Genomic DNA, 27541 nt, shown 5'->3' on the forward strand with positions numbered 1-27541 from the left:
TAAAGCTGACTTTGACTTTTTTGACGACAGTGGTGATGATATCACTGGGATCACTTTAAGAGCAATTTGATTGAACACTTTTGTGGTATATAACTTATTAAAAGTTTATTGAATGTAATTTTACGACGCAAATCACACATAGAACATGTCTTTTGACTGAAGACTGCCAAACTGAAGTCCTTAATGATGTCCTCTTTTTGTTTTTTTGAACCAAAGTATTAATAAAATGTACTCAAAAGGCAGCAACTCTTATTGGATTCTCCACTAGCAATTGAATAACATTGTGAATATCTTTTGAATATGAAGGTGTTCTTCCTCTAACCTTAACCTACCTACCTTACTGTGGATTTGTTTTCTATTCTCTGAGCACCACATATGAAATTCCAATCACCTCCATTGTTTTGGGGTGGACGGAGGAATCTCAGAGAAGGAAATCAAGCTACCCAAGTGTCTACATACCACAAAAGGTAAGTGGGGAAAAATGTTGAAATGATGAGGGCAAACTCATTTGAAGTTTGTTGAATGCAGTATTTTATAGATTTTTTGTCTGTGTGTTTCGTGTCACTGTAATAGCTCACCTCACTAAAAAGACTCCCATTAACATAAGAGATCCAAAGCTTCCAGAAGTTGGGCAACTGACCAATCACCACATCTGACAGCTTCTCCACAAACTGCACCTGCTGAGGGGTTTCAAAGCGCCATGCTGCAACAAAGACATACAGATATTGTATTGCACAAACCGCCATACTTATCTATGTTGTACTGAACGGTGTTGGGGGACTTAAAGGATGAAGTAGCAAACCGCAAAGTTTTGAAAATGTCAGACTGCTTCTGTAATTCAAAGAATCACTGAGCTAAATATTTCACTTCCAGGCACACCAGGCTCCAGTTGTTTGTACTGCCTCTCTCACTCACTCACACACACACTCTTACGCTTAACTCTTAGATACTGTGATTCCCCTAAGCGCTGTACATGGCAAAAAGTGTTACACACACAAACAAACAAATGCACAGTCAGAGTGCGGCTTAGACAGGGAAGCCCCTCCCAAGCGTGTGGGTGATAGTTGTAATATGATTGCGGTGCTCACTGCTGGGTCGCGGTGTTCGCAGGCTGCCCCCTCTCTTCAGAGACGCAGTGTTGCTGAGCCTACCGAGTGCAGACGGACGGGTATCCCCCCCCTGGTCCAGAGCTCCGACACCCACTGACAGACATAACGAAAGGAGGAGAGAGGGAGGGGGGGAAAGGGGGGGCAAGGGATGAGAAATGAACTCGGAGGAAAAAGAAACACATACTTCAGATATCAAATAATCAAATAAGCCATTTTCATAATTCCACATTCCTCAATAAGCTCAGCAGGCTTTCACACCAAACAATCCTCCCTCGCCCCTCTCGGCCTTTCTTTATTTGTGTTCTGATCCGTCTCTGCCGCGGCCCACAGCTGAGAGAATGTCCCGTTGTTTCCAGGGTGAGGAAACAGAGCTGTGGGCTTTGTGAGCACTGGGGTGAAGTGGGTTTACGTGGGCCACACTGGGCTCAGTTGTGTCTGATCATTAGGTGAGCGCCAGTGCTCCACTAGATGGCAACAGGGAGCTTTGCAACAGCGACGAATGAAAACAGTCCTTCTGCAACCACACACACTCCTATCTCGGCTAGTGAGATAACTTCAGTGCAACAATTCTATGAGATAATTTTAAGATAACAGAAGAAGGGGTGAAAGTTGACAAACAGGAATGAAAGTGAAACACTGCAGCGCTGAGAGGGGATCAAACTTACTACAATGAAAATGAAACCCAAGTTCGTGCAATGCTGCAATACGCCTACATGTAGTTTGTCTAAACGAAGAGAAACGGATGGCCACATTTCCAAAACATGTGTCTGACACACACAGAGAAAAGTGTACTGGTGAGTCACAGACTGAATATAGTGTGTAAGCAAGTATTGAGAAATCCCCAAGCAAATGTGGTTGAGCTGGCTGTGCACACAAAACAGCCATCCAGTCTAGAAAATGTAAGGAAATTCTCATTTGAGTCAGATTATCTGTAAACACAAAGTTTTCTCACATTACACACACACACACACACACACACACTATAATACACACACACACACACACACATACCTTTGATCTTGAAGTATCCATGACGATATAACNNAGACACAGACAGACACAGACACACAGTCCGTGTGGAGCTGAGCAGAGTCTGTCTCTGTGATGTTTTCCTCTCTTTTTACAGGGATGAGAGCTGCTGTTGATCCAGGTGTCAGCTGAACCCCGGGCGTCCTGTGTGAGACCGTTTAGGTGTGAGTGTGCATGTGCGCATGGCTGCTTTACGTGTTCAAACTATTTGATATGCTGCTGTGTTGTTTCTCCCTAAGAGCTTGAGGGTTAAAATATAGGAACCGCTGTGTATGTGTGCTGAAGGCCCTGAAAAAAATGTGTGTCACCTGCTCACTTCCTCATCGGGTCTGATGAGTTCCTGTTCCCGGGGGTCCCTGACCATGACCACACACGCATGCTTTCTATCTAAGCACACACACACACACCTTACTGACTCCTGTTTAAATTTAGTTTAGTTCAACAGAACATAAAAATTTTATTTTTTACAGATTTTTGTTTGATTCTCATCCATATTTTATGTCCTTCACAGACCAAAATGTCAATATGCTTCCTGCTACACTGACCACTATATTTTATAGCAAACAAAGCTCTTTTGAGGCATTGAGAAGATGTGCTTGGTAACCAACTGGTTAGACAAAAGACAAAACTAGGGATGGAGTGGAAAATAACCTCAGATTCCCTCCACGACAGAAAAAAAACTTTTTCCAGCTATTGTTTTGGTATTTTGTAGTTCTTTATTTTTCAGTTTTAATTTGAGTTTCACCATATGTTTCAGGTTAAACAGATAAACACATAATAAAGAATAAAAATGAACTGATAATTTCATAGATTTCTTGGAGGACAAGTAAAACCTAAAAAAAAACCTCACACTGATGCACACCCAAACACGTGATCATTGAAGTGTAAGAATTAACACGTTTCTCCTGGAGTGGTACTGACTGACCCTAAAATCACAACCGCATGTTTCCCAGTCAAATGTACGAACACTAGAATCCCTCTAATTGTTCACTGACAAACCTATTTTTCTACGAACGAAATTTCCTGCTAATTGTATTGATATTGGCAGAAGAAGCGCTGTTCAGGAAGTAAGAGTACTGCAGTTTATAATTGAATCGGGCAGAGTCAGATTGCAGCACCAGGGCACGATGGGAGTGTTTAGACATACGGAAGCAACTTACACTGCTATGCTTCCTCACCAGAAAACTCAAGCTTCAGGCTTTTGTTCCAACAGAGATGGATGGGTCTATTTCACGTTTAGGGCAATTTATATGGTAATTAATGGAATCATAACTACACCGGAACGACCTCTGGCCTCATATTGTGGACTGAGAAACACAAGAGACATGAAAAAAGTGACATCAGTTACTGCAAACATAAGTGATCCATCACAGAGGAATAATCCCTGCCACGTGTGATGCTGACAATAGCATAAAAGATGGCTTATAAACACACTGAGCTGGTTAATGTGATACAAGGAGGAAGAGGAGGCCGCCAGCAGAGGGGCAGGCTGTGAGGTACCAGTAAGGGGGGATTCTGGCTATTTGAGAGGAGGGGTGAGTGTTGGAGGGAGCTGGAGGAAGAGTGGGGTCGGGGGAATGTAGTGGATGTGGTTTTTATGATGGTGGCTGTTCAAGGGCTGGTGGGGCGGAGGGATGTTTCAAGAGGTACGGGTTTCGTACTTGGGCGAGAGGTGAGCAGCAAAGAGCGGGGATGGTAAATAGCTACCAGGTGTGTGTGTGTGTGTGTGAGTGGAAGGGGTTCTGTGTGTGACAGCAGCGGGGACAGGAGACGGCTGGCTGCGGCAAACAAAGAGTAGAAATGACACAAAAAACCCCAGAAGGATTGTGTGCACCTTTCTGTGTGTGTATGCTTTTGTTATTATGTCCTCACCAGAAATATATTAGTGTTGGTCACTTGTTGGAACACTTCAGGGTACCCTGTGAAATGTTTGACCAGTAGACCAGTAGTGCTGTTTTGATGAGGTCACTGTGTTTGCCCTGCTTGCACCAAAGCACCCAGAAACAACTCTGACCACAGTTCAGGTCACTCAATTGCAGGTCACATGTTGACTTCTGGCCGTTCCAAGTTTTTGTGTTATCAGAAGTTGATCAGATTAGGTTTAATAAAAAAGTTTCTAAGATTCACCTAGCAAAAATCAGCCCAAGAAGAACTCAGCATGCTCTATGTACCCTGTTTGCCATACAGGGCAAAAATTTGGTTTCGCAAATGTTTTGATGAGAAACATGACTGTAAACAGAATTGTGTTTATTTATAGGAAAACTTCACAGGGTACCTTTAAAACGAACATTTACATTTTCCTCACAAGTGACCTCATGTGGTTGTGCGAATGATGACTGTCCTCTCTCGGTGGCAGAGGCGGAGGTAGCGTGACGTTATTCGCGCCACCGCAGAAAAGTCTTAGCGAGGGGGTCGATTTACAAAACCTGAACGAGACAGCAACTCATGTCCCGCCTGGTTGAAACAGTCAAATTTTATTTCTTTTAAATATGAAGGTGATCTTCCTCTAACCTTCACCTACTTACCTTAAGTAGCTTTAGTTGCCTTAACTTTAAGAGAGCTTCACCATAGATGAGGCAGATTAGGACTCTCATTCGATTCATTTTGGAAGACACTGACAATTAACTGTGATGTGTTTTATATACGAGGACTTGAAATGTGTTTATTTACGCAGTGTCAGAATTGTATTGTAGACAGAATATTGTTTCGATCTAATGTTTATCTACAACTTCACTTTAAGTTGTATTCTATATTTCTTGTACTGTTATATTAAAGTAATTAACTGTAAATGTGCATTTCTGTTTATGTTTCAGGACATTTTTGCAAACCAGCAATTTTCAGAATGGTTGGGTTGCATGTGATTTGCATGCAGATTCACTCCCTGCCCAATGTTGCTCTGCTGTGGAATGCATGTGTGGACTGAAAAGGGGCCATCCCTGACATGATAATCAAGATGATATTTAGCTGTGGAGAGGCAGGGAGCACACCAACCTCCAGATCCATCAAGCCTGAGCCCCGGAAACCACTGTTACCCTTAGCATTAGACGTGTTTATGTTCCAGCTGCACTATGTGAAGCAGCCACCCACTCACAATGTATTTGTATGGGTGCCTTTGTGTAAGTATGGCTGTAGCAGTGTGTGTGTGTGTGTGTGTGTGTGTGAGCGTGGTTGGCGCTGTTCTTCCTGAGCGGACGGTTTCACATTCACATTTTTTTCTGCTGGCTGATTTAACAGAGGAACAGCTTAATTGGGGTTAATTGTTCCAATCCATCTGTGAAGCTGTGTGTGAGTGAGAAAGAGAGTTTGTATGTGTGCGTGTGCAGTAACATGTCAAGCCCTGAAACCCAAATCCAAAGCCAATGCTCCCTCACTTTCATCTTATTCATACATTCATGAAAAAATAAACACGCGGGCCTCAGAACAGGCAGGGGAGGGCGGTGACGGAGAAGGGAATGCAAGCAGAGAGCTGGTACGACAGAGAGGCAGCTGGCTTTCTCTCTTCCCTCAGCTGCCTTCAGACTCGCATGACATCCACCAGCCGTTTGATTGGAAACCCTAAATACGGGCTTTTCACTTTCGTGTGTAAAGCGAGTTAGCTCAGACATGTGTGTGCTTATGTGAGTAAGTCACCTCTCTGGCCACTGATGAACTCATCTCTGCAGTCCTGCATCAGCTGCAGGATCCACTTGTGCTGAGCGTAGATGCACAGCCATGCTGGGTCACCTGAAGCATGCAGGTCAGACAGGTACCTACGTGTGCACAGAAACACAGGGGAAAAAATATACATTATATAACTGCAAATTCCATTACGCAACATTTTGGCAAATATTGCCTCCTTGAGGATAAAGGCACAAAATCATCTAAAAGAGTCTTAGTAAAGAGTTCCACCACCAAAAGATATTTCTATATTTAGTGTAGTACAGCGTTTATGATGATGGTAAGGAGCGTCCTCAAGTTAGTCCAAAGTCTCCCGCAGGTGGTTTGACACCTGGTGAAGGTGAAGGCCATGTATATAATTTAGAGACATACATTATTTTTCAGATTATATTTAAAAGATTTATTTTTCAATTGTAACATGTCCCACTCAGTACATATCTTGGTCACAGACCAAATTTAAGACATCCTTATAAAAACATTGGCTTTTGTTAGCTGTGAACATAAATATTCGGCCAGGCTCTAATCTAAATAATTTGAAAGATGTTATAATCGCGTAACAATTCCAAATAGTTGTTTTAAGTTCATGTGCAAATACAAATAGAATATAGACAAATTCAAAGCACAAGAAAGAATTCAGCAAGAAAATATATTAATACATCCATGTAAAAGAGCATACAAAATCCTAAAGCAAAACTAAAGCAAAGTGCACAAATGTTTGATATTTTTACCTGCAAAAATGTATGCAGAGAACATGTATGAATTAAAAATCAGAAAAGGGAATTTTTGATCCTCTTTCACAGAACCTCACAAACAATTATCCATCTCTCTACCCATAATCATCGTTCTCCCAGAGGTTTATTTCCTGGGCATCACTCAGTGACCTGTGGGACGACAGATGACTCACTCACTGAGCTGTGGCCTGGCTCCCTCTACTGTCATCCTATGAACCAACCGCTCATTTGTTTCTCATTAGGTGGCATCTTTCAGAAGTTTGAGCAAGACTCACAGGCTCAAAACACACACACACACACACACACACACACACACACACACACAGCTCCCACCATCTATGGCAAGAGTAAACAGGAGCTGAGTGGGCGTTCAGAGTCGTGCCTAATGCAGCAGGATGAAAGATGTTGCCGTGTGGTTGAGGACTGGTCTCTGTGATCCTGACAGGTCGGTCTTAACAATAATAAATCGGGAGAGACCACAAGTATGAATGGACAGAACGATAGAGAGAAGAAAGAAAGAAAGAAAGAAAGGCAGGGTAGAGGGAAAACTAGGAACAGAAACAAGAAAATAGGACAACAGAAAGCTGAGAAGACTAGTGAACATTCAGAGGAAAGTGAGAGGCAGACAGAAGAAAGTGGATGGAGGATGAAGTTCTGGTAAACGATGACAAAGATAGACATGAAAGGAACCAAAAGGAGTGTAATGAATGGGTATAAGAAATATGTCATGACTTTATATTAAATGTACACAGCCTGTCTGTAATGTGTAGGGTGATGGGGTGACACATGACTGAGAAATGTAAAAAAAAGGCGTAGATAATGAACCCGTTGGCGGGTATGAGATGTATAAAGCCCACGACATGACGACTGGGAGGAATACAGACAGATGGTATGAAATAGCTGTTGCAGGATTATAAAAATGTAAATAGACCTGATGTATCTCTTCTGGTCGTGCAGTGTTGACGGGGTCTGCAGCAGTTTCTCCAACAAGAGACTCCTCAGAGCGCTGATCCTCGTCTCAACCTCGGCATACACTAAAGCAGAGTAACAGATATTAAATAGAGAGAATCATTTAAAGAGAGTGACATTTTACTTAATTTCATTCAGCTGCTGAGGTAAAAACACGAAAAGTAAAAAAATTATCTGTTTACCTTTTTTGAAAACAGGGACCTCGGTGTTGCCAAAGAGAGATTTGGCTTTCTCATAGTCATTAATCACCACATCATAATCACCCTGACAAAAGAGAGAAGTAAATTCAGTTAATGATGCATCCCATTGAGCTTGAATAGTGACACACACAAGCCTCTCTAGCTCCACCCTCTGGATGACTGCCATCCAATCTGTGCCTGCTGTCTGGGAAACACTGTATTATATTTTAAAAAAACTTTAACAGTTTATCATTATAAGGTCAGCTTCTCCTACAAATCCCATGATGTTGAATGCTCTTTTTGTTGCAGCTAAACACAGAAAAAGCATCAGAAATGCCTAAAATGCAGGATCATGTATCGGCGAGTACACGTCTATTTGTTGGCTCCTAAACGGGACACCCTAACCCTAATCGCATTATTTTTTTATTCGTTTTACACACGTATCAGATCGGCCAATGCATAAAGTTCAAGTATCAGGAATGACAAAATGGTATCCAAACATCTCTAAACACAGTAATAAGTTGAAGCTCAGAAACAGGGACACATGAACTGTAGCCTAAATACAGACTTTAACTGACACCTTTGTTCTATGGTTTTAACAAAAATTGGACATGGTCAGCTTTGGACAGCAGGTATCACTGCCTCTTGAAGCCTGAGTTCAGGTGTTCAACAGATATAAAACTGTTCAAACTTACTTTGCAACTTATGCTATTATGTCTCTAACTTTGTTAAGTAGTTGTGGCTGGGTTATTGGTTTATTAGTTTTGTATGGTTGCTGTTTTCTTGGGTTATGTTTATATGTATATATGCTGCTTGTCTTCTACTGTATTTTTAACGGTTGCTGTTAGGACAGTTTCCCGTGGAGGGACAACAAAAGTAAAATGAAATGAGGCGAAGTTACAGACGCTGGTGGACTTGTAATGGTATGGGAAGATTCTCATGGGAGCCATTAGCTTATATGATTGCTTGGCTGGGTTTTATAATAACTGAGGAATATTAACCCACAGATTCTGTGCACCCGACAGTGTTCCCGCATTTTGAGATGGCAATGTACTGTTATGACAGCTAAATGAACTCATGATTAGTATCATGGACACCAAGATGAAAACAACAGCCTCACAAATAACCAGATCTAAACATTCTATGCTGAGAGACTGTAAAACAGATTTTCACCTCCTCCATCACTCAGAGCTGAAGGCTTTTCCCCTCTCGATGAATGATCCAATATCTCACTACACACAGCTCAGGGCTCAAATGACAGCATTACAAGTGTGCTGGTGTGGAGGCAAAGGGAAGCTGTATTTATTTTATATTAGGTACTTAACAGTCATATACATGTGCTGGTGTTTCTATTGTTATTTTTGGGGTAGTACCTTTTGGATATTGCGTTCGATGTTGAGTGGCAGGTTGAAGAGAAACTTGAAACGTTGCAGGACGTTGAGTGCATTGCGTGTGGAGTCAGCTTTGTCTTTCCGCCCCAAGACCTCCTGGAAAAGAGTATCTGCGGTATCACTCGCTCCTACAAGGAAGACGGAGAGTGAGTGAGAGTGAAAGAGGCAGGAGAAAATGTGAACTCTGGATAGGCTACTATACAAATAAATGTTGATACCACATTTCTCTTTTAATGTCGGTCTCTGGTTTTCTTCCTGCTCTCTATGCTTTCTGAAACAGTAGAGACTGAGCTGCTAGGGAGAAAGTGACAGCTATCTCTTAGTCGGACAGCTTAGTGGAACCTTTGCACAGTTAACTGGCTTCGTGGGTGGCCTCGGATGTGCCGTCAAACAGAAAAAAAATGAGTTCTTCTAATCAAAACAAAACCCCACCCCCAAAACAAAATCCCTGAAGGAAAACCAGCATGGGACCGAACAGAGGAATATTTCACATTTTTCACTCACAAATCTGAGTTGTCATGAAAGTAACGTTCTTGTTTTGTGATTGGCTGATTGGTGCTGTGTGCTTGATGCATGGGTTTTTTGGGGGCGAACGGTGGCCTGGGCCCACTGGGCCATGGGCCCACAAGTCTGGGGCTTGTGGGGATGAAAGCTACGTCCGGCTGGGAGGTTTATTTACTCTAGACTCCGGGAAAAGGACCTGCTTATTGACCCTCCATTAGAAAAGTCACATTATCATGTATGAGATGAGAGGGTGGGAACACAGGATCTGCTGAGGGATCTGCTCGTTAAAAAGGGGAAGATCTACAAAGGCGGCTGTACATACACACTGTGCATCAGTGTGTGATGACTGGTGGATGGTGAAGTTAGGTATCATAGCATTAGACTGTCTCTTCTCATAATTACTTTGACTCTTTTGCCCTTTGAGTTTTATTTCATGTAAAGATCCACTCAAGGGCATACTGTAAAAAATAATAAGCAAAAGTAACATGCAGGGGGGTGGCAACCCGAAAATAGCTCTTTCATTATCTCTACATAAAAAATATAAAATAATGTCAAACAATGTCAAATACACAGTATATGTCGATTATATAATAAACAATATATCATAAGATTTGGGCGTAGAACTTTGCAATCAGTGTGACTAAATATTCTTAACTCGCCATTCACTCAGACAACAGGGGTTACAATCTCCCCCCTGTATATTGCCATTTGTTATCATATGACATATCAAGTTACACTTAGTTCACATGAACACACATGTAAGAGTCTTGTATCCTATTGACTGCTAGTAAGATATTTGGGATGATGAAGATTAGAAGACTGTTTAAGTGAGTGGATCTGTGAAGTCATTTGAATAAACGACATGAAGGATTTCCTTCTTTATTTCGTCTTCTGAATATCAAAAAGGTACATCTTTGGGAAACATTAATGTAAATGGTAACAAGTTAAAGTTTGGAGCCAAAGGAGTGCAACGCTTTTAAAAGGGTTGTGATTTAAAAACCAAATTCTGAAGCGTTGCTGAAAATGTACTCGGCCAGTCTATGAAGAATAAAGATAAATCAAAGAACGATGAAGGGTATATAAGAAAGTACAGCTGCACAGTTAAACAAAATATTATCCAAATCGCAGTATGGCCAAGAGCAATATCCAAATGGCAGAAGCTACAATTTTTTGATAAAGGTCAAATGTGTGACACAAGGGCATCATAATGGAGTATTGTAGTACTGCAGACGGTGATTGGTACAGACACCAACAAATGTCACATCATGATTTTAATAGATTTTAACGAAAATGAGTATTTTGATTTAAAAATGATCATTCCCACTAATTGTGAATCATATTAGCTTAGCAATTGTAATGTACAAAAGAGTGATAGTTAAAATAGCTCACTTTGGTAGTTCTACCAATAGATTTTGTTACTTTTTTACTGACATAATCAACGTGTTCTCTTCAGTGATGAATTACTTTACTTCTTCATGCATCTCAAATAGACTGGAAAGCTGTCAAACAACTAAAAAGTTAAATGCACCCCAGATGGTGGTATTAAGCATTGTGTCCAAATTCAAACCGGATTCTAAAACCAGCTGGGATACAGTCACATGCCTTTGTCATTTGCTATCAATGTATGAAATGAAACATGAAATGGGGCCTGAATAACAGATCCTGCACAACAACATGAGGAGTGCAATAAATCTGCAATTTCCTTTGAGGTTGGAAAGATGCTTACTGTTGAGGATGTTTTCTAGCCGTTGAGTCATTGATCCCTCCACTCTCTCTGTACCGTCAGACTCCAGCCTCTGGTGGATCGCTGCAACACAAAAATCAGTATTCATTCATATTGTAAAAGACTGTGATAGACAAAACTATAAATCCCCTGAAATAAAATATTTAATAATAATGCCATGTTAGCATGAATGTTGAGTTTATGTACAGACAGTACAGTAATGATGGTAAGAAATGTGGAAAAAGAAAAAAAGCAGAACTTTTCTCCACACTGCAGAGTAACCAACGTAACCAATCCCCTGAGACAGGAACATTTTCAATTTCAGGAACCGAAGGTAAAACAATAAACAGGCCCTACCCCAGTGGTAGATGGGAGATAACCTCGCTGATCTCCACCCACAGATGCTACTACTGAACCCACCCCCCTCTTGTGCCTGTTTCCCACGCAACAGGACCTGACCTTGTTCCAGTGGTGACTGTACTGGATCAATTCACCTAAGCAGAGCCATTAACAGCACCGTTTTGTGGTCTTGGGACATTTAGAGCCCTTTGACCTGGAGGTAATGTGAATCTAAAATGTTTCAACTCTCTGAAAAATAACAGTTGGGAGAGCAGAGCTGGAGGTCTGGATGCCAAAAATGACTATTGCTCAGGGGAAGTGGGAGGAACCCTCTGATGGCTTGTATCCATCACTTAGCATGAAGAGCTTTACGCGGGAGATGGAATTTGAAAAGATGGAATGAGGGGAGAAAATAGAGAGAGAAAAAGAGGCAGAGTGAGTGGTGTGGCTACCCCAGTGAATAAATAAATGGTGTGCAGTAGTGGGCAGCTGGGTGCTGAGAGCTGCAGTGTGGGTTTATTGACAGAGTGGAGGAGAGGTGGAGAAGGCTTAGGAGACCTTCTCATACATACTTGCGGAGCGATTCAAATATGCAACAGGCAGACATCTCAGGAATGAAGTTAAGAGACAGAAACATGAAAAAAAAAGGATAACGATCCTCTCATTTCTCTCCTCTCCACTTCCCTGCCTTCCTTCTTCTCCCACAGTTGTTCCACTACAAATACTGGCTGTTAGCAGCGCTTGGAGACAGCAGAGGGAGCGGGAGGCAAAGTGAAGGGGTAGAGTTCTGCAAATAAATATGTGGGTCCATTCTGACAGACAGAAGCCTCAAGGCAGAGACTGAGGTATTCCTAAAACACACTGTTCAAACATGCCATGGCCTAATCAGTATGGACGTCGCTGGCCTTTCGCGGACCCCTCGCTGCTCGCCGACTGGCAGAAAATGCGTCCAGATGCAGGTTCGGACACAGGCACGTAGACATGGGAGTGTATACGAGACAGCACAGGATTGATAGGGCTGAACACACAGGAAGACTAAGACACACACACACTGCAGGTCTGCTTCACGTCTCCACACTCCCACTCCCCCCCCCGTTGCCCTGTTGCCAGCTGTGTGTCCTCTGCATCTGTCACACACTGAGGGGCTGGTGACGTCACAGCAAACCTAAACATCAGGTCAGAGTCCGGATAACACACGCAGCCAGGACCTGAGGAAGAGCCGCAGCTCCAGCTTCACTTCCTGGAACCATTGAGGGGAAAAAAATGAATAAGAATAAAAATACAGTGTCCCTGGATTCTAAAGCTGGAGATGTTTTGACTCCTGCCGGGGCTGGGGGCTCGGGGAATAGGCCCTGGGAATCTGGCATTTTTGGAACACGGTAGCCGTTCCGTTTCCTGCATCACTGGGAGACTTCCTTTTCACACAACAATGAAAAACCTCAAATTTCAACATTTTAGTAGAAACAAGCCTGGACTCCCTGACAGACCGTCAGTCAGTCAGTCAGTCAATCAGCCGGAGCAGCTCTGTCTCAGAAACACGGCTTAATTTGTCACTCAGGCTCCACAACCAAACAGTCTCCATGCCCAAAACCTTCCATTTCTTTCAACAGTCTGTGGCGGTTCACATGGACTGTTTACAGGACCAACTGTTTCCTCACTGCAAGTAAAATATTATATCAAAACAAAAATTCTTCCAATGGGGTAAAAATTACTTGATGAGACTACTTGAAAGTAGCATAAAAAACAGACCAGTAACACACGCATTTCACCATAAAACTAGTAAAAAAGGACTTGATGGAAGTCATGACATTTCAGACAACATCAACATATAGGTGCTTGAAATGACATTATTTACTACTACATCTACCTCTAATAACTAGGCCACCTGCAAACTAAAAGGATCTAACCATGTGAACCCTGTCTGAGCCTGAAACACTGCATTACTTCTGTGTCAAACGCGTCTTCATTTATGTCCCCAGTTGTCCAACCACCTGTGTGTCCTTTTAAACAGCATGCCCTGTGTTGTTTGTTCTTTGTTGTATCTTAGGAAGCCAATTGAACATTATTATTTTTTCTTATTATGTCTATTTATTAATTTACACTGTTACTTCTCTAAATAAAATAAAATAAAATAAAATACATTTTGAAAGTTAAATGTAAGCGCCTTTTAATTTTTACTTAAAAGCAGCTGTACAATAGGATATGTGCTTGACATTTTTCCTTGTAATTAAAGATGCACCCACCTAACTTTTTACTCCTGATAAACATTCTCATAACTCAATTTGGGATATCTGCTGATACAGGTTATCGATCTGATACCAATGGACTCTTTTCCCCAATTTTAAAATCTATATACCACCTATAAAGTAACATGAGGCTAGGAATTATAACAACTTTGTCGGCAGCTCCCTGCGACTTAATAAATATAAAGAAACTAATATGGATTGCTCAATCTGGTTGAAAACTAACAAGGTGCTAAAAGAATGGATTCTAATCTGGTGCAACTCTCACCATGCAAAGCTTTTGAGGCCATGCAACTTGATGATGCACCTTTGATCCGCCCTTTAGAGGCTTTAAGACTACAACCCGAGCATTACAAGCTGGCTGGAGTCCCCCATTCTTGTTCTCCGTATGCCAAAAGCCGACATTAGCTAACTTACCCAAACAGCTCTGTAATTAACAAGATTTGTGGTTTGCAGATGCAAAAGTCTAAACTGTCTGCTTAAGAACAGAGTTCATAGTTCATTAAAAAGAGACGTGGGATTTTGTTTTGCTTTTTCTATTGGAGATGGTTTGTAAAACTGGAGAGCAATTAAGAGGCAATTAGTGCGGACAAGAAAAGAGAGGGAGGGAGAGAACCCCCATGAATATTTAAGTCATAGTCCCGCTGTTTGCTCTAAATATTTTCTATCCGACTCATTTCTTTTCCCAGATTTGGCTTCTCCTCCTCGTTTCCACCTTGCCGGCAGCTGTATGCTTGCATTAAAAAATAACTCTGGACTTCTATTAAAGTCATCAATAAAAATCTCACATGCAAGCAGAACTGAAAATAAACAAGGGAGGAGACAAAAATGACTTGATGGTGATTGAGAGGGCTGGAAGCACTACAGCAACTTCTAACACGGCAAATTCTGAACAACGAGAACACACAAGCACCCTCTTAATTTCTTTTTTTTTTCACAGCTCATTTCTTTAAAATTTTCACTGCTACATCTCAGGTGAGGTTCATTTGGAACGACTCAGAACAACAGAGACGTGCCAAACGCTGCTGAGGGACAAAGAAAGGATTCACAGTTGCTCAGACAGCTGTGCTAACTAGGCCTGGCAGTGAGCTATTACAGAGCTGTCTCGAGCTGGCTGGCCGCAAGCAGCATGGCGGCTGGTATGTCGGTTTGGCTGACCATACCTAGTGTACAGAATATCTCCACTTGAGCTATCCATTCTGGGCTACCACTTCGTTTTTTATGACTGAGAGCCAAATCTTGGCCGAGAAAGGATGTTGCAGCGCTGTAATGAGTCATAGTGAGAAGACTGGAGTTAAGAAGCTTAAGAATTATCTTTTGAGTCACGTTACTGATCTGAATATGTAATAATGTTTTCTGTGTAAATGACATTTGAAGAGTGGGAGTTGTATGATATTAGAGGAACAGACATTTACAGATTAAGAACTCTTTGAATAAAGTGAGAACTTATTCTATGTTACAGAGTGGGCCTGTTTCTTTATGCTAATGTTGGATTTTAACCTTACTGGTGAGCAAGCAAGTTTGTTGATGTTCGTTAATAGTGTTTCTGGTAAATCAGGCCTGAAAGTGGTAAGTGAGCCTAGCTTCTGAGCTTCTAATACCTCTTGTACATTTTGTGTTGTCGCCATGAAGGAAATTAACTGATGACAAGTGAAAACAAGTTGAAAGCATAGAAAAGGTCAAGCTCAAAAAGGACAGCCGGGAGAATGCTAAAAACAATCATTCCAACCTTTTCTAAAAAGGCTAAACATAAGTACTGAACACAACTGGACAAGCTAGACAGATGTGAGATTTATGTTTTTGGTTTTTCCCACCTTTTCCTCATTAAAAGGGATTTTTTGGGGGGAGTTTTTCCTTACCCTAATGACAGCGGGTGTTGAGCGTTGTACAGATTTTGAAGCCCCTAAGGCAACTCGTGATTTGTGATTTTGGGCTATACAAATCAAATTTGACTTGACTTGATTAGAAGTTTTAAAGCAGCTACAACGACCTAGAGTCTCAGGCAAAATGATAACTCATTTCAGCTCTGTTTTATAAATTAAAATTATTGACTGCAGCTTTAATGTAATCATATAGTGCTTCACTTTCAAGGGAGAGAAGGCTTTAAGGAGCAGGACTAACTGATGAGTTTGGCAAATGTATATGTGCAAGATTTTTCCCCCGAGCATTGCTAACTACCAGGTGTTATTAACGTTATATAAACCTTTGAAAATCACTACAAACCTTCTTCCACTGGTTAATGTTGATTCTCCTTCAAGTGATACAACAGAATTAAAGACCATTAAGACTATCATTTGTCACGTTTGTTGGTTATTTTGAATTAAAGGTTTTGCTGTCCGTTATATAAATTTGATAATAAATGTGTAAAACATGCTATAACTGCCCACTTTGTTCAATTCTAAGTGTCCCTTATCTTCTAAAAGTCAATATCCAAAAAAGAGTTGTTGCAAAGCAAGTGGGGCATTTTATAAGTGGGTTCATAGATCAGGCCAATACAGTAAATCCCATCCTGTCACACAGGTCATAAAGCATCATTATGCCCTCCTGGCTCACAGGTCACTTGAGTCCATCTATGGCCGACTGCTTCCTCCATCTGTAGGGACTGTACATTTCCCATTGGGGCAGTGGGCACACAGTAGGCACGCTCAGTCTGAACGTGAGAATGACTGTGCATTGTTCCCATTGGTCATATTGGGTCTGTTATCAGCACTATCAGTCCTAATACTCTGGCCTGCATTGTGTTGGTCTGCTCCGTTTATTTAGATTCAGCCACTAACAATGAAAACATTGCCTCTCTCCCAAACGGGGCACAAACATACGGAAAGCAATAATAATAATGATGGAGGCAGAAAAGTGTACGTATAAATAGTAAGGGGAAGTAACTGAGCGGCTATGGCGGGAGGAGAGAGTAAACAGACAAAAGTATGAATGATGAAGCAAACAATTGATTTGAGGTACCTGGCAGAGCGACAGCAGTCAGTCTCTGCTACCTTGAAATCTTTTTGGCATCTCAAACTCAATGTGGTCAAATGTGCGTGTGTGTGTGTGTCCACTTCCAGGCTCTAGGGAGACTCAAGCGAGACTGTGTGTGACAGGTGAGAGCTGATCTCATTTTGATGAAGGTGAATTAGCCGTGTTGTGGTTGGCTGGTGTAACTGTAGCAGAAAGTGGAGGGTTTTCACACAGCGTCCAAATGAGCCTCTTTAATCAACCGCCGCTAAACCGCATGTGGGGAAAAAAATAAAAAATCCAGAGACACGAACTCATGCACACTTTCCAAAAATCAAGAGCTCTTTCTCTAAGCAAAAATGAAGAGTGATGATTTGGAAGTTTGTGTATTAATTGTAGACCATTTGGTGCGGTTCCACAGCACACAAAAATGTGTTAATCCCTCTCACCTGCCAGAGCGTCCTGGGCCTCAAAGAACGTACTAAGGCCTCCTTTCACATAGGCCAGACTCCCCTCATTCTTCTTAGTAGCCTGCTTCTTCAGATTACTGGCCGCAATCTTCAACTGCTCGAAACTGAGGAAACAAAAACAAAACGATCATGCCATTACATTATGCCTGCCCCTTGTGATTACTTTCATTAATTTCATTATTAATTGTTTAGTCTATAAAATGACACAAAATTCAGAAGAAATGCCCATTACAAGAGTTCAAAACGACGTCTTTAAATTGCTCCAACAGTCCAATTTTCGATGTCAAACAGAGGAAAGAAGCAAATCGTCATATTCAAAAAGCCAGAACCAACAAATGTTTGGCATTTGTACTTGATAACAATTAATGGCACAACATTACATTTACATTATTTTGCCATTTTGTTGTCATGAGACATATGTTTTACTGCACACAAGCATGTGTCTCAGAAACACAATTACACACACATTTTTGGCTGATGAGACTACGTGTGTCTGTGTGTCAGTGTCCTGAGTGAAGTTTCCTCTGCAGGAAGAAACAGTCACCCAGCGAGGTCCAAACAGAGGCCCCTGGTCATGCTGGATCCTGGGGTCTGGGTTACTGGAAGGCTAAGCACGGGGAGAGGAAGCCAGGAGAGTCCAAAATAACTCCCCTCTGCCCTGACATGACAGTCTACTGGTCCCAGGGCTTTTGGGTCATCGGACTGTCTCGTCTACATACCGGAATGCTCTCTGAAGGACTAAATAACCATGTGAAGATTCAGCCAAGAAACCATCAGCTCAAAATGAACGTCACAAAACAAAGCATTACTAATTCGGTCTTTTTTTCCATGCAGTCTGTCCAACTCATTTTCTTTTGAATTTCTTGAATATGATTCATATATACAATATGTTCTAAACCCCTTAAATATACCATTAAGAATCAAGAGGTAAATCATACTACGGTATAAAAATGCTTTCTGGAGGGTTCGGGTCAAAGGGACAGATGTTTAACTGCTACTTTTGCTTTGTCTTTTTTCCCAGTTCTTATTAGTAGTTATGAGCGATGGTAGCTTAAGGTTAATGAAAACCAAAGACCTACCTGGAGCCTGAATGGTTTTCTATGAGGTACCAGGTGGCAGAGAATTTCTCACTGGTAAAGTCTCCACTCATTCCTGGAAATGTCAGCTCCATGTCTTTCTGAGGGATTTTGCCTCTGGGAGAAGACAGATAAACAAATATTAACACAGAAGAAACAGCAGGACAGAGACAAACTCTACTATAAAATATGTACACTGTACAGATGCATAGTATATAAACAGTAAGAAAACAACAATCCACACAGCCAAACTGTATTCTTAAATAAAAAAAAATACATGTATAAATATATGAATGAGAATTTGGAAAATGATTTGTGTAAATATACGTTTTTAATGTGATGTTTGGGTCAGCTTTTCCAGCAGGGGGCAGTGTGCAGTCAAAAAGTACCCAGTCTGGGAGAGCTTGGCGTGGGAAGTGCAGTGTGTGACGCCTGGGTGCCCCTGGAGGACCCAGCACTCATTAGGGAAGCTTGATCTCTACTAATGACCCGTGGCCTACACAAACCAAACCCCCACCACCACCACCACCACCCACTCTGCAGTTACACACACACATATGTAGAAAAACCCACACATGGACAGTACAGTATTAATGTCTGAGGTCTATGAAACTGAAAATCTATACACAAGAGTGCACACTGTGACGCATGCACACCAAAACCATAAGCACATACTCATTCACGTATATGACATAATATTATTTCTGCAGAGTTGTTGCAATGGTTAAATGAGACTATATAAAAACAGACTGAAAGTGCACGTTTCCTCATTTTTAAAGTACATATATGCAGGTAGGACCACACATTCACTGCATATGGACTTTTGAGAACTGAATATTATTACTGCAGGTAGAGATGTTGCAATGGTTAAGATCACAAACAGAGTAAAATTGCAAGCTTAAAAACGTAAAATTTAAAGATTTAAATATCAGAGAGAGTTTTTGTAAGTGTGCCCATTTTAAATTTAAAATGTAGTGAAGTTAGTTTATTTAAAGGAAACACAGGACAAAATGCTACAGATCTCATTCCCCTTGTAATCCTCATTATTTTCTGTTCATACCAAGAGACACCAAAACTATGATGCTTACTGAAGAAAGTCCCTTACAACAACTGCAACTATTGCTCTCTAATCTTACCAATATTTGCAAAATCGATTTCTCACAGTTAACGTCTTAGTTTTTATGGTGCAGTCCAAATATATGATTTCTGCATAGAAGGCTCATCAGTTTGCACCACCTTTAGTTTCAAGTACTGCACCTCGGACAATTACCATCCTTATTCCTTCCTGCGTGATCTAGTTTGCGATACTCCCGAGTACTGAGTCAATAAAGGAAAACTGACGACAACACTGAGTGCACTGTGCAAATAAATACTGCTGGAACGCATCACAGTTCAGAGAAGAAATTACGTCTCCTCATCTTCATTCCTGTGTCCTGACCGATACACCATCCTGTTTACTGCCAAACCCTAGACGAGCTAGCTCTACTTCTTTACAGTACATACAATTTCACTGTGTCGTTTCGATTTAACATCATGAAAATATTGCCAGTTTCTTGAACAGCACTGGTTGATTGAGGTTAGTAACTGCTATCACTCACTGACATAGTCTGCGCAGTATATCTCCAATTTACACATTTATTCTTAGACAGTATTTCAATCTGAGTGTGACGTCAAATATGTTGTCCGTGTTACTTCTACTCACTTTAAGTGGGTCATATAATTAGTTACAACTAAGCTCCATGTATAAACTAGTCGGTGTGGTGCAACCTGTTTTGATCCAGTGACTTTTCAACCTCCACTTATTAAACACTTACATTATATCTAGGCCAAGTATGATGTTACAAACAGCTGGTGCTAACAGCTACAGCTGAATAACCATCCAGTGACTTCACCATCCAGAGATGCACACAAGAGTGATGCTCTTTCACTAACAAATAGCTCATCCAATTAAATGCTTAAAAAGAAGGTTTTATTCTGAAACTCTTGCTGTATCACATCAACTGTGATGTTTAATGTAACCCTGAGACACGAGTGAATGGTACAGCCTGTTTATTGGGGTCTCGGCTCTGGCCACGAGCGGTCACTTGCCCCCGGCCCCTCTAAGCCAAACAAACACTAAGCTAGAAATGCCAGAACCTGACAATACAAACTATATATTACAACTTCTGCACTCCCTGCCAGGCGTGTGGGAGGCAGCACCATGCTGCCTGCTCTGAGGCGGCACACAAACATGTGTGTGGGTCGCTGCTTTAGTTCTTTCCAAATCCCTTTCTATCGTCGTCCTCTCTGCTTTATACACAATTATTCTGTTTCCACTCCCTGTGAGCAGCGGTTAGAGGCAGTTCAGCCATTGCTGTGTTGGCATAATATTTCAAACGCCTGCATATGGGGAGAGTTTGTTTCTGTTTAGGGATGTAAACCATGACTCAATAACCCGAGCGCGTGTGTTTATGGCGGTGTGATTGTGCTGAGAGATTTTTGTGTCTGTGTGTGTATTCCTATGTTCTCGGCCCATACTTGTCTAAGTCGATGCCCAGTGGATTGCTGGGTCGCAGGGAGAGGGGGGAAATGCCTTTGTTGCGGTCGGTCCTCATGTCGTAGTAGTTCATCTCATCCACCCACACAGCAGACTGGTCCAGGATACCTGCAGGACAGGGCACGATAGGAGAGGAGAGGCGAGACACACATCACTGACCTCGGCAACACATCCCAGATGTGCACTCGCACACACAGCCGTACTCTCACAAACATATTTTGCACATTCACACAGCACCCTATATTATACTTTACTTTTTATTCACTTAATATATAACCATGTTACTCTGGACTGTAATTAAACTAGCATAAACCCTGTCTACTCTATTCTGTACATGAAGCACCTAATGTTTGTTAAGTGTAACCTTGAGAGGCAGCTGGACGCATAAGATCACAAAACCACGAGATCACACAGGAATCCATCTTGCCAGGCTTCAATCTATGAGTTGGTGGAAAACTACAGCGGTACGGACCAATCAGAGTTGTTTGCCGCTAGGTGTGACCCAGCGTGGTTAGCGTAGATGCTGCTAGCACTAAGTACCATAAGAACTGCAGAGTATTTCTTCACAGAGGAAGAGGAAAGAAAGGCTTTTCTCAATACAAAATATATTTTTTCTCTTCGACTACATTATGTGGTTCGTTGATCTGACTATTTAAAGTTTGCTTGTGATAGAAAGTGATAGACAGATAGTTCATCCAATCAGCGGCTGAGTATTTTTTAAAAGTGCCTGCCCTTTTGGAAATAGTTTCCAATGAAGAATTCCCAGATGGTACTGCGTAACAAACCATCTGGCGTAGTCAGGTTAGGTAAAGTGTTTGTGTTTTCTGCCATTTCAGAACATAAGGAAACGAAGAACATATCTTCTCACTTTGACAACACACTTTTAGGAAAACCTGCAGATAAATAAAAAACAGCAGTTTGAAAAACACATTCACACATCTGACAACAGATATGAGGCATAAAGAAATGTGCTGCAAATACAGAAATGCTTCAAGTCATACACAGAAGCAGAAGTTGTATTTATTTGTCTTTTTTAATCCATGTGATGTATGTGTTGCCAAAAGTGGTGAATTTCTTTTTCATCTGCTTGTGTTTTGTCTATTTAAATGTTTTTAAAAAAAAGCTGTAGACCATGGAGCTCTCTCGCCCACCGTAGGGATTGCTACCTCTCTGTTGCTGTTATTTATTATTTTTTAATCTTGATATGGTTTGTTTTTGTGAAAATTCGCGAAAAATGTTCCTTATCTGAATCAAGTTTGTAAGCATAGAAGGTATCATGGAGATTGTAAAGCCCTGTGGGACAAACTTGTAATTTTGGGCTGAATAAACTGAACTTGGCTGCAACTAGTGCTCAAACAATCAGCAGCTGTTTTGATAATCGATTCATTGTTTGTCTTCATTGTTTATCAAGCAAAAACGCTGATTTCAGCATCTTAAATCTGAGGATTTGGTGCCTGTCTCTGTTTTGTATCACTGTCAATTCAATATCTTTTGGTTCTGAATTGTTGGTTGGAAAAAATAAACAATATGAAGACCTCACCTTGAGCTCTAGGAACTTGTGACATGCATTTTCTGATTAGTAAGAAAGAAGAGAATGTATTCACTGATGTAAATAATCATTAGCTTCAGCCCTGGTTGCAACTTTAATCTGCTCTCATTGTCCAGGCTGGCAAATAAAATTGATTTTATTGTGAGTCTTACCAATCCTCTCAGGCCTGAGCAGTTTGAATGAGACCGTGGAGGTGCCGAGACCTCCAGACTTGGTGGTGACAATGATCTCTCCCTTGTCGTCTTTGGCAGGACCCACGCGGCACACTATCTTGCTGGCCGACATCCACTCGGCTGTCAGCAGGCAGTTATGGCCGCAGATCGACAGACCTGAGGCGGAAGAGAGGAGGGGGGAAAGGTGAAAAGGGTGAGAGATACAGCCACACAGTGACAGCAAAAATAAACAGAACGTAGCACCGACACACTCACAGACAATCTATAACAAGAGGAGCTCACTCAGACAGAATTGGTGTCTATCAGCAAGTTTAGTCAAACTGTCACGATGGTTCAAAGTTCAAGTTGGGGTCGCGATGGGTGTGGGTGGCCGTGACCTTCCTTCCTCTCACTCAGCTCCTTTAAGCTAACGTGTGTCACTTCAGTGCTAAGTGGCCCATTACTGGCACAATGTGCACTCTGCCCCTACATCTGTCGTCCTCTTTTTAAACCCTCTTGAAAACTATTTGGACACTAGAAGACAGACACAGGGATTACTTTGACGTTTCCAGCCGAGGAGATTCAGAAAGCTTCATGTGTGTATAATCAAACATCATAAAAGCCTGTGAAAGCTGATCAACAAATAGCCCATAAAACCGTGAATAATATGCCCATTAGAGCCCCATTTCCTGCCTCTGTTCTCTACTGGCCACTTTGTTTGAATACATAAGCACTCACACACATTTGTGCATATCTAATTGTCTAATTCCGGGCCCCAGGGATATTCATGGTCAGAAATAGACCTGTATCACGGGCCAGAGCACGGCATACCAAGCATGGAGCAGTGTGTGAGTCCTGTGGACTTGCAACCCCCCCTCCTTCCCCACCTCTGCTCAAACCTAAGAAGTAGGTTAGAGGGGGAATTGGCGAACATGAAGGAAAGTATCGGTATAGAAAAAGTGTGACGTTCAAACGCATAATAAGAACAAGATGGAGGTAGTTCATCTGTGTGGCTCTTGAAAGTCATAAAAAAAAGAAACACCAACAACTTTCATATTAATGCTTGTTGATAAGCTCTTGAGTTTCTCAAACTAGGCATATAGTAATCTAAATATTTACAGAAACAGAAATGTGTGTCTTTAGTTTGTTGCAGAGAGAGTTAGAAGCTAAACCCAATTACATAACAGTAAAAAATCTCAATATTTTATTTGGCTTGTTTTTTTTCCCTCAACTTAAGTCCTGGAGTGCTTCTACCACTTTTTTTTATGTAAGCTATAAAGAGCACTTCAAACTTTAAATATTTGTACATATACAATAAATTCACAGAGCATGTGTCTCTGCTTATAATTGCACAATGAAATTGTATAAACTAATTTAATGTTTTTTCACCTTGTGTCTACAGTGTACCTACATTTTCAGTAACTTAACAGAAGAACCAAACGGCCTCAATTTAGAAAATATTTGTTAGAATGCAACATATATTTAAACACTTTAAAAATGTATGTATACAGCCAGTTTAAATTAATAGTTAACTATTGCTGATGTATATGAAATGAAAAAATTTTTCTCTACAAAAATGGTTGACATAATTAGTATTTAACTTGCATGAGTTTGGAAAGTATTCTTTTACTCTACATATTAAATTGACATGAAAATAAAACCTGAATGGTGAAAAAGTGATGGAACTCCAGCAGGGAAAAGAATCAGGCGTCCTGTCCACTCACATATCATATAAACAAAAACAAACCTTACACCAGCCTGTTTAAAAAAGGGGTCGCTGTGGTTTGTTGATGGATAAGTTAATAAAATCAGTTAATAAGACTTAAGTTACTAATTACTAATTACTATGTACCAGAGCAGAAATGAAATGACTGAAATGAATAAAACAGCTAAATTTACTCATTGTGTCTTTTCCAACAAAAGCGACTGCCACAGAGAGACAAAGAATAAAAATAATCAAATAAGAATTATTATTTATGATAAAACAAAGAAATGTTAATTACATGAAGTGTTGACATCTTACACCAATGTATTTATATCTGTTTGTTAATTTAAAAAATACATGTTTACTGTTCAGTATATTTATCTTGATACATTAGTTTACATACCTACATATATATTTTATTAAGAAAGCTTGTTAAAGGATGAATATGGATGTCTTTATTCCCCGTGAATACAAATATTGCTGAGCAGAAATGTATTTTAAAAAATTAAACAAACTTAGAAAAGACAACATATTACCAAGACAGAGCTGTGCGTGTGGTTAGTCATGTGGTTATAAATGTATTACCGATGAGGTCGGCTGGGCCCATGCCCAGGTTTTCTCCACGGATGGTGACTTTGGTCCAAGCCGCACCCTCCTTGGGCGAGATGCCCGTGACCAGCGGGGGCTGACGGGCACGAGACATGGTGACCTGAGGCAGACGGGAACGCTGGGTCGACCTGAACGTGGAAAAAGACAGGCAGAGGGAGGCAGACATTAGAGGACGTTGTGAGTAACACAAAACTCAATAAAGCACACACTTACATTTCAATTAACAACATCTAATAATGAAGCATTTGGTGCAAAATGATCAGAGTATCATTACATTTGTCTATTTAGAGAAAATGAATGAAGGGTTTGAATAACCGGTAAATGTTTAAGTAAATTATTAAGTAAAAACATTTGCTGGTTGCACACTGACATAAAAGAAATCCAACTGACGGGTAAAATAATCATTAGTTATAGCTCTGTAAGCTGAAATAACTTATGAAGATATAATATAGGCTGATTACCGCTGTAAGAATGGACAAACATTTTAACAACGGCGACATAAAAACACCCAGATCTATTAGAATTATCTGCAGTAAACAATAACCACCAGGTCTTAAAAAGGGGATGGAAAAATAATCTTTATGTCAACATGGAACCGTAGCTGTGGAACCCACAAGGCTCTCCGAATAATAAATATGGTCAATTATTTTCTAAAACTCACCAGCCGCTTTTACAGAGTTACCAGGCAGCCACATATTTAGGTTTTAAGAACAGAGCGGGGGACAGCAAAATATGAGCAGCATTTTGGCTGGCAGCTAGTAATTTCCCACCCTGTAGGTCTCCAAACAATGTATGCACTGCAGCAGTTATCTCTCAGATAATAGGAAAAATAGAGAAGGGAGCCAAGAGTAAAGGAGCAGACAGAGAGCAGGGAGGAAAGGAAGAATGTAAACCTCACAGCGAAGGATAAATAAACCTGGACTCCCCAATCATTCCACATAAGCCCACACAATACAGTGCAGCTCATGGTACCAACGAAGGAGCGCCCATGCAAATCAGTTCATGTTGGGGCTGAGCAGAGCAGGGGAAAAGATTCCAAATGAAAAAATTAAAGGATGCGTTTCAGCAGCACAGATGTTTGCTAATAAATGACTGCCAGGTCTGAAAAAGGCTGACCAATCTAGACTCTCTGAAGCAGCTTGAGCGAGGCTTCCGCCCTTTTGCTCCGCAGCCAAAACACGTTCTCCACAAACAATGCAGGAGTTCACACGGACCGGACCTGCAGCAAGTTCACAGTGGTAACCCTTTGCACAGTTATATGGTCACTGATTAAGTGTAGGCGTACAACTGAGGTGCAAGAAGACTTCCAAGAGCCAACGGGCATGCCAAAGTATCAAAGGAAATCAAAACTGACAGAGCACAACATTGATTAGTCTACTTGTTAAAGAGACTTTCCTGTAAAAACGTTTTAACCCCTGCAGCAGCCAGTGCAAGCACCAAGAACTATAAAGAGGACTGAAAGATGTGATTATTCCAATAATGAATTAATCTATTGTAGTTTTTATTAGTATTATTATTAAAATGTTTCCAAAGAACAAGGATACATCTTCAAATTGCTAGTTTAGTGTGACCAGCAGTGTAAAACCTGAAACATAATCAGGTTTACAATGACATAAAACAGAGGAAAGCAGATAATCCTCACATTGGAGAAGCTGGGACAGGCAATGTTTGGCATTTGTCTTTGATAAATGACTGGAATGATTAGGTCTAATGGGATCGCCTGATATGCAAACAGGGTGGCATTAAAATGACTCTAAAAAAAGAAAGAAATTGCTAGATTTCTTTTTAGTAAATATTAAGTTAATTTAAATCAAGCTTTCAGGCTAAATAAAAAATGTAAAAAAGACAAAATGTAAAAAAATGTATTGCCTGAATCACGTATGTGACATGACCCTTTAGCTTTATGAACCTTCACCTTTAATATGGCAACAATTGGTTGATTAATCAGTCAACAGGAATTTAAATAGACACTGGCATGCTAAACATGGCCAAGTTTTTTAGTTCAGGATTTTCTGCTTTTCTTTACAGTTTAGATATTTGGGGGGTTTGAATTGTTCCGTCTGAAGACCCCACTTTGGACATTTTTCACTATTTTCTGACATTTCACAGACCAAACACTTAATTCATTAGTCAAGTCATTCCCCAATCAATACTGAAAATAATCTTAAGTTGAATATATTTCACAGGACTGCTCTTTGAGGCAACTTGGCATTGGGTGAAGTCGTATAGACAGAGGCCTCTGACTTAAGGCTGCAGCGCCATATGCAAGCACAACTATCTCGTCAGACATGGTGAGTTCAAATAAACACCAGTCAACGTATTGTGCTCTGCACTCAGTGGCCACTTTATTAGGGACACCTGCACAACCCAAGGCAACAGTTCTGCCATAAAGTCTACTTTTACAACGACCATAATGTTCCGCGAGATAGAGGTGTTAATTTAAAATTACACTGACATGTTTCTAATATTCTGCCCCCCTTATGTGTGTAAATGTAAAGTACAAAACATTAATATTAATAATCCAGAAAAACCTTTTAATATAATGTAGTCCAGTACAACACCACCTCCTTCACATTCACAACATGCACATTATTGAAAACTGAACATTATAAACTTTGTAA

At 40.8% G+C, this 27541-nt stretch overlaps 1 protein-coding gene across 2 annotated transcripts in view; it reads right to left on the reverse strand.

The window, feature by feature from the left end:
* exoc2 (exocyst complex component 2) overlaps nt 1-27541 on the reverse strand; it is a 47727-nt gene that overhangs the window by 12246 nt on the left and 7940 nt on the right. For both annotated transcript variants that reach the window (XM_035653914.1, XM_035653913.1), the window contains exons 2-13: nt 24897-25048; nt 22607-22783; nt 20887-21013; nt 18373-18486; nt 17273-17397; nt 11296-11376; nt 9048-9193; nt 7678-7759; nt 7458-7560; nt 5769-5887; nt 1089-1202; nt 579-703 (exon numbers count right to left, since the gene is read on the reverse strand). In XM_035653914.1, coding sequence (XP_035509807.1) covers nt 579-703; nt 1089-1202; nt 5769-5887; nt 7458-7560; nt 7678-7759; nt 9048-9193; nt 11296-11376; nt 17273-17397; nt 18373-18486; nt 20887-21013; nt 22607-22783; nt 24897-25014 — 1431 coding nt within the window. In that variant the 5' untranslated portion in view covers nt 25015-25048. The remainder of the gene's footprint in view (nt 1-578; nt 704-1088; nt 1203-5768; nt 5888-7457; nt 7561-7677; nt 7760-9047; nt 9194-11295; nt 11377-17272; nt 17398-18372; nt 18487-20886; nt 21014-22606; nt 22784-24896; nt 25049-27541) is intronic.

This window comes from Morone saxatilis, unplaced genomic scaffold (genome assembly GCF_004916995.1).
Source record: "Morone saxatilis isolate NCDOM2014 unplaced genomic scaffold, NCSU_SB_2.0 Contig12, whole genome shotgun sequence".
Classification (NCBI taxonomy): Eukaryota; Metazoa; Chordata; class Actinopteri; family Moronidae; genus Morone; species Morone saxatilis.